This window comes from Calypte anna, chromosome Z (genome assembly GCF_003957555.1).
Source record: "Calypte anna isolate BGI_N300 chromosome Z, bCalAnn1_v1.p, whole genome shotgun sequence".
Taxonomy (NCBI): Eukaryota; Metazoa; Chordata; class Aves; order Apodiformes; family Trochilidae; genus Calypte; species Calypte anna.
In genome coordinates, this window is record NC_044274.1 from 10257864 (window position 1) to 10266337 (window position 8474).

The following is an 8474-nucleotide window of genomic DNA, read 5'->3' on the forward strand; positions in this document are numbered from 1 at the left end:
CCTACTAAATCACCAATTAAGTTATTAAACAGAACCGGGCCCAGCACTGATCCCTGGGGGACACCTCTGGTGAGTGGCCTCCAATTGGATCAGCACCATTCAGCACCACTCCCTGGTGGCCACCAGCAGTTCCTAACCCAGCACAGAGTGCTCCTGTCTGAGCCCCGGGCTGACAGCTTTTCCAGTGGAATGCTTTGGGAGACGGTGTGAAAGGCTAGACTCCAGGTCCAGGTAGACTCCATCCACTGCCTTCCCCTCATCCACCATGCAGTCACCTGATGATAAAAGGAGATCAGGTTGGTCAGGCAGGACCTGCCCATCCTAACCCCATGCTGGCTGGATCTGATCCTTGGTCCATCCTGTAGGAGCTGTGTGATTGCCCCCAGGATGATCTGCTCCATAACCCAGCCAGGCACTGAGGTCAGGCTGACAGGCCTGGAGTCCTCCTTTCATCCCTTTTTGTGGATTGCTGTGACATTCACCAACTTCCAATCATCTCAGACCTCCCCAGTGAGCCAGGACTGTTGGTAAAAGATGGAGAGTGGCTTGGTGAGCTCTTCCACCAGCCCCCTCATCACCCTGGGGTGGATCCTGTCTGGTCCCATAGACTTGTGGGGATCCAAGTGGCTCTGCAAGTCACTAAGTGTTCCCTCCAGGATTACAGGGGGGCTGTTCAGCTTCTTGTTTTTCTCTACAAGCCCCAGAAGCAGCTGTCCTCAGGACAACCTGTCTTACTGTTGAAAACTGAGGTAAAGAAAGTGTTAAATACCTCAGTCTTTTCCTCGTCTTTGGTAACTATATTTCCCCCAATGTCCAACAAAAAACTGATGTTTTCCCTGGCCCTCCTTTTGCTGTTGATGTATCCTTAATGGAAGTGGCAAAATTGAATTCAGTCGTGGCTTCGTCTCTCTGATTTTCTTTCTATATGACATAACCATATTCCTAAACTCTTCCTGAGTAGCCCGCCCTTTTTTTCCATAGTCTGTAAGCTCTCTTTTTAGCCCAAATTTCCATCGATATCTCCCTGTTCAGCCAGAGCAGTTGTCTTCCTCTCCAGTTTTCCTTTGGGCACACAGGGACAGCTGCTCCTGTGCATTCAGGACTTGCTTCTTGAAGTACAACCATCCCTCCTGGACCCCTCTGTTTTCAAGGGCTGTTCCCACGGAACACTCTAAATCAGTCTTCTGAAAAGGCCAAAATCTGCCCGCCAGAAAACCAGCATAAAGGTTTCATTTTTGGCCTTCCTTGCATCCCTGAAAACTCTATTATTTCATGGTCACTGTGCTCCAGGTCGCCTCCAACCACTACATCTCTCACCAGCCCCTCTCTGTTTGTGAACAAAAGGTCTAGTGGGGTACCAGGCTTGCTTTCCCCTAAGAAGACTCTGGTAGCTCAGGCACAGCCTTCCATGTTGGCTTGGGTTTGGATTTATCTCACTTAAAATTCTCCAGCTCCCAGTTTGGTAAAATCTTTCTAGGGCTCCTCACAATCTTTCGTGTTTCTTTCCTCCTTTCATCTGTTTCTTTCCTTCTTCCATTAGCAAAGTAAACCCTAAATAGTTTGTTGCCACCTGCATAGATTTCACCTCCTGCTCTGTCCTTTTGCTTCTCCAGACCATTAATAAATATTTTCAGTCCCTCTCAAAAGCTACTCCCTCGAGTCTCTCCCATTTAACCTCCCCCTGCTCCAAGGACCATTCATTCATTCCAAGCCTTTGTATCCCATCGCTCGAGCAGTTTTTGACCCACAACAGGATGCTGCCCCTTACCCCACAGATATTTATTTTCCTTAAGAGTATCCTGTGGGGGAATCCATCAAAAAGCCTTTAGAAAAATCCAAGTAAATTATGTCTGTAAGTGCCCTTTATCCCATTTACTGCATTAACTCTTTCCCAGGTTTTTGGCAGCTCTCTGTGTCTGCTGAGCTCTAGCTCTTCCCTGTGTGCTCTGTTCAGAAATTACCAGATTTCTACAGGGCTGGGATGCTCCAAGGACCTCATGCAGAGCTGGATCTCCCAGGATCCTACCAAAACACAGACCCAAAGGGAACAGAGTGCCATATTAATACAGGGAGGGATTTTATAATAAGAGCAAAACTGGAGCCCAGATGATCGTTCCCATTTTCTTTAGCCTGTTCTACCCTATGGGAAATGTATTGAGAAGAGAAAAATTACCTCCTCACATGTTTTTAGATTTGGATTAATTCTCCATGTCTTTCATTTGCTGTTTTTGTTTTTTTTTAAAGTTTCTGTTTGATAAAGGCTTTGTTTGTTATGTTTATGTTTTCATTATGGGATCTTTTAGGCAATCATAAGTCTTTTTCAAGTAGAAAAAAATCCTTTTCCAAATGGGAAAAAAAAATCTTTTTTCAACATCATACTTTTGAAAACAAGTATAAATGAAATTCAAGAAAAAGGAAAAAAAGTTATTACTCTGCAAAACATCTGGCATTCACATTTGCCTGCATAGGAGGTAGTTGCAGTTAGGTTGAAATAAAACATGATTTCTTGGCATGTAAGACATTAGCAAGACCTTTGCTGGAGAAACATGTTTCAGTTTGGTGTTCAGCTTTTAGAAAGTTGTTAAAAACTGAGTAAGTGAACAAAAACACTGTAAAAAGGATCTGAGGTTTTGAAAAAAAACATTCTGGAAATGTATGTGAAGGAAGTTATTCTTTTTAGCCTACCAGAGTGAAGGGTAAAAAGCAATTTGAACTGTAGGTATCTACATAGGAAGATGGTATTTGATATTACAGTGCTCTTTAATTGAGCAGATAAAGCAAAATGAGGTCCAATGGCTGGGAGCTGAAGCTGCAAAAATTAAAGGTGGAAATAAGGTGCAGCTTTTTTTTTTTTTTTTTAATAGGGAGAGCAATTATCTACGAGAGCAATTTGCAAGAATGGAAAGGATTATCCATCACTTGAGGTCCTAAAGTCAAGACTGGATGGTTTTCAGAAGTGCACATCCCACGTCAATGCCCAGTTGAGACCACTGTGTGGTACTGCTGTAATTCCATGGATCAGGTCCAGCAGGAGGTCAAAACTAATTACCATAATTGCACTGTCTGACCTAAATTCTCTGAATCTACATGTCCCTTTCTCCACCATGCCTTTAAGATATAGTTATTAAGAGCTGTACAGTAGAAACCTGTTTTTAGGTTGAAAATACATATAAAAGAAAAATGGCCACTATGTCTTTTTTTTTTTTTTTTTTTTTTTTTTTTTTTCACTCCTCAGGTGGCCTTTGGGAGCACAGGGACAGAGCTGAACCATGCAGCACCTTTCTCCAATTCTCTTGGCTTGACTGGACACATGTGGAAAGACTGCCTGAGGCTGATCCCTCCCTGCTCATCACCTACCAGAGCTGGGCAGTGGATTCCCACCCCCTGCTGTCTCTCAGTCCTGGCCTCTCCCTAACTGAGCTGTTTCCAGACCATCTGCCTTATGTGTTTACCCTACTGGAGCTTGTGTTTGTGAATTCCCTTCGTCATGTTGGTTGTTGTTGTTGCAATGGTTACCCCAATACTGGCAAACCATGGCTGTCTGTGCCCAGCAGTGGCTGCCTAGAAGAGGTTCCACTGTTTTTACCCATTCACTCTAAATATCTGACACTTCAGCAAAGAAGCCAACAGGATTCGGGACTGCATCAACAAGGGCATCACCAGCAGAGATAAAGAAGCCATCATCCCACTCTACTCATCCCTTGTCAGACCACACCTGGAGTATGGCATCCAGTTTTGGTCTCTACTGTACAAAAAGGGATGCGGGCAGGCTGGAGAGGGTCCAGAGAAGAGCCACAAGAATAATCAGAGGACTGAAGCACCTGCCATATGAGGACTGTCTGAGGAAAATGAGTCTGTTCAGCCTTGAGAAGAGAAGGCATAGGGGAGACCTTATTAAAATGTTCCAGTGGTTAAAGGGCAGCTGAAAAGGAAACTCCCTATTTACAAGGAGTCATATGGACAAGACAAGGGGCAATGAGCACAAGTTTCTGCTGGGGAGAAGTCAGACATTGGAATGGTCTCCAAGAGGAAGTGGTGGATTCCCTCACTTTGGAAAGTTTTAAATCTCCACTCAACACTGGGACATAAAGTGTAAACAATATTAGAAGGGTTGGACCAGGTGATCCTTGAGGTCCCTTCCAACCTGACATTCCATGGTTCTATGATTCCTAGTATTTCATGCCTTGCATTAGCAAGAAAAGTTTCCATGTGAACCAAAAACTGGGCAACTCAAAGGTCCTCTTTGTCCTGCTTCCCATCTGTGGTCATGGCTGAGAGAGGATGCAAAGAGTGAGGACAGGAATTGGACACATTTTGTGCCTCATTTGCAAGAAACTTTCCTTGTGTTTATAAAGCACCTCACAGAGCTGGCCTGCAATGGAAGCTCCCCAGAGGCACACAAAGAGCAATCATTGCTATCAATTATTGCAATTATAATGATTATTATTCTGTCACTTAAATTTCAGCAATTAATTTTTCCAGAGTCTAGTTTAAGCCATTTTCTCTCTGCCAGATGCTGATCACAGCAAGAGCGAGGTGCAGCATCTGCTGCTGATCAGAATCTGCTTTAACTTATGAGACACCATGGACACGGGTGCCTGGTGAAGTTCTGAGCCCTCCCCGATGGGCTCAGGAAGATGAGGTTGGGTTATGCTGTGTGATCTTTGTGCTGCAGATCAGACACAGTGTTTGTCTGGGGAGATTTCAGGCTGGAGTACATTGGGCAGGGTATGCGTTTTTCAGCTCTAAGCAGCTGAAGGCTGTACCTCCAAGCTATGGTAGTTGTCCAGCAATCCACCAAATAAGCCTGGCCCTGTTCATTCTGTCCTCATAGACATTAATGCCATTGCAGCACCCTCGCCCTCTGGAAATGCCTATTTTTCTCCATTTATATTAGACAATCACAAAGGATTTGTTTAGACCAGACACTTAACTGAAGTGGGAGGATACGAGTCCTAAACTTCATGCTCTTGATTGCAGGTTTGATGATAAGAAATCTTCACATGTGAGAGGAATACATCAGTCAAGAGGTCTGGGAACCACCAATTCAAGATAAATGTAGGAAGGGCAAAGCCAGCATCAGTTTCCTCTCATTTCCCACGGTCAAGTGACACTAACAACACACTGCTCTGGCATAAATTAATGCACAGTATCCAGGTCATCTTTCTGAGTGACAGCTCTGAGACCTAAAATGAGCGTCAGTTTATTGACAGGCCCATTGAGAATGGATTTCACCATTTCCATTTGCATCAGCTCAGAACTGATTTACACCATCCTCAGGACGTAACATTAATATGGCACAATGAGATGCTCTCTCCTCAGGCATCACTGCTGCTCCCATTAATAAGCCCTTTCTTCTGCTGCAAATTCTATTGAAGAATTTCACATCCAGGCCAGCAAACCTTAAAATGAAGGCAGAGAACTGTATCACAGAAGGCAATCATTCCTGAAATGAATGAAAGTTCATAATAGATATTCAGTTCACTGAGGGCTGTCTTTGCTCTGCTATAAGGAAGGTAGTGAAAGATATCTTTGAATCTTTCAGCAACAGGACAGTAGGCTGGAACTAGGAGATTGCTGCTATCTTCTTACTTAAAATTGTGTCTAGTTCTGGGTTTACACTTCCAAAAAAGAGCTTTAATTAATTAGAAGAGGATGAGAAAATTGGTGCTATAACTTGATTTTGGGGAAGGTTGCCTTCCCCATAAGTGAGAAATTCACTTATGTTATTTATCCAATGGAAGATTAAGAGGCAATTTGGTCACAGCCCATGGGTCTGGGAGTTGAAAAAAGGTCTGGGGAAATAAATGGTATTCTGGTCTATTGGAAAATGACAGATAAAAATCCAGTGGCAGGAAGCAGAAATGAAGTCATACTGGGAAAAGAGTGCAAAAGCTGAGGGGAAAAGCAGAAGGGGCTTAAAGGGGTATCCTTCACTCATCTTAAAATTTAGACTGGTGATGTGCTCTGGTGCACACGGATATTATATGACTGATGTAGAAATCATGGGGTGGGTTTTTTTTTCTCATGGCTGCTGTTTGCTGTGTTGGATTCTCTGATTGGATTCCCTGTGGCATTACCTCCATGAGAATTGATACAAATCTTTTCTCACCTACTGCAGTTTGAGTTAATGGCCTTCAAGGCATCTCTTCTTTAACAGGCAATACTTCACTTACATGTTTGCTTGAAAGTTTCTCGGTGATCCATGGGAAGATATGTGGAAATAAAGTAAAATAAATTGATGAGAAACCAGACATGAGACATCTTCCTTTCAAATTAAGAAAAAGAGTTCTACAAGGGCCAGCTTGTTCAGGATCCGGCAGCAAAGGCTATGTTTAAGGCCATGTAAACTGGAGGAAAGCCTTCTACTATTTCAGTAGCTTTTTAGTGAGTTCTGTTTAAGTGGAAGAGCTGAGTGGTTCCCGAGCTGGAAAAAAAGGAAAATAAATATAAGTTTTCCTATTAAATGTCTTGTTTCATAGCAGGGATGAGAGAGGTCACAGGGTAAAAGGGCCACAGAGCTGTGCATAGGGTTCCCAGGGTGGTCCCAGGCTGAGGCTGGACCCTGGTTCTGCTCCCACTGCACATTTTTAAAAGGCTCTGAAACAGCAAGATTGGAGAGCTGGGAGTGAAAAGAGTCTTGTTACATGAAGGCAATTCACCCAAAGGAGCTGACCAAAAAAAACATGAAGAGATGGGGCAAATACATTGTGCAAACCAGGAATTCACCAGGAATAAATACCTTTTCTTTAATCTAGTGAAGGATGATACCAACCAGAACCAGCAGCTGGAATTCAATTCAGGTAGACAAAATTCATTTCATAGGAAAAGCACAGGTTTTCACTGTGAGACTGATTAGCCACTGAAAAGAACAATGAAGGAAGTGATGGTTTCTTTTCCAGCCTTGTTTGCATACTTAAGCTGACATACATGGATTCAAAATAGGGTGGAACTGGGTTCAGAGAGGTGAGAAAACATCTCCAGATGATGGTAACCTGGTGAAGCTCTTCTGTCCATGTTAGCATTGTCCAGGACTAGTGATTGCATGGTCTCTTTGTTGCTTCAAAAATAGGCTGGACTTTTTAACTAGGAAAATGTAGAGAGGCATTTCAGCAGGTTCTGCTTAGCTACAATTGCATAATTAAGTCCTTTAAGGGGTAAATGTTTCTGTTTAGTTCAATAATAGGGCTTCATTAAGAGCCTTTATAGACCAAAAGGGGAAGAGTAACCCAATCAAAGGTTCCTGTTGGGGAGAAAAGAGCAAAGTAGGAAAATAAGAATTCACTACATATGAACCGAGATGTAGTTTCTTCCTTTACTTACAAGGACGTTCAGTGCTAATTTACATAATAAAAACGTGCACAAGGAAGCATGAGCCCAGAGAGGTGTCAGCATTCCCAGGGATCAGTCCTGGCTGGGATGGAGCACATTCAGCTTGTTTTATAGACTGCAGGGAGGTTGCTGTGAGGACCTGGATAGATGAAAGATGCATCTTGAGCATTACATCTCAGAAGATGAGAGTAACTGCAAAATGATGCTGCAAAGGGACAAGATCCAGCCCTGGCCATGTTCTGATGAGCCCACTGTGAATGTTTTGTACATGCCTGGATGCTCTCAGAGATGAGCCTGGGGTAAATGGCTCACCAGCTACAGGTGCTTCAGGAGGAAATATGCAGCTACTGAACCCTTCCTCTACATGCCTAATCCAAGGTCAGGAAGGACCACATCAGTTATCCCAAATCCCCCAGTACTTCTTTTGTTGGAAGGCAAAGAGGGTCATGGACAGAGCCAGGGAAACAAATATAGCCTGACAACCTAGCCCTGCTGCATCCCAGGAGACAACACCCTTCACTGTACTTGGTCTTCACCCTCGTTCTTTACTGTCATCATCTGCTAGTGGGGGGGGGCTTGCTGACAAAGCCTGCAAAAGGGTCCTTCCAGACACAGTGGAAGTGCAGTGGTCTCTGCATCTTATCTTCTCCTGACCATCAAAGATGAGCAGTCCCACCTGTCTCCAAGACACAGAATGATCCCTATGCCATGTCAGCCAACACCAGGACCTGACAGTCCAGGCAAAGTAGACCTTTCTCTTGAGGAAGAAGACAGATTAAGAGTAAAATATGCCCAACAATTAAATGTTTCCATCACAGTAAATTGTGGGACCTCCTAGGCTGCTGCAGTCACTCATCCACAAGAACCAAAGCCTCTAATCCCATTAAGAAACTGATCTTTCCTGATGGACAAAAAAGCATTCTCCTATCAAGTGTCTATTCTGATGGAAATTTTCATACCAGAACTCTTTCTGTCTCACAAAGGGCCAGGGTGCAATCTAAGCCTTTGATGTTGTGTTTGGAGTATAATGAAAGGCATTAATTTGGACAGAATTATTGAAATGGCATGTCTGTTTCTGCTATTAATAGAAAGAGTCTTAAAACAATGAGCAGCAGAGATGGAGTCTATTGAAGTGAACAGGA

The 8474-nt window shown here is 43.5% G+C and overlaps 1 protein-coding gene across 1 annotated transcript in view; it reads left to right on the top strand.

Moving 5' to 3' along the window:
* The window catches only part of GALT (galactose-1-phosphate uridylyltransferase), a 182362-nt gene extending 178530 nt beyond the window's left edge, over window positions 1-3832 (top strand). The window contains exon 7 of the mRNA XM_030466847.1: window positions 3616-3832. Coding sequence (XP_030322707.1) covers window positions 3616-3832 — 217 coding nt within the window. The remainder of the gene's footprint in view (window positions 1-3615) is intronic.
* The last annotated feature ends 4642 nt before the right edge of the window (window positions 3833-8474 follow it).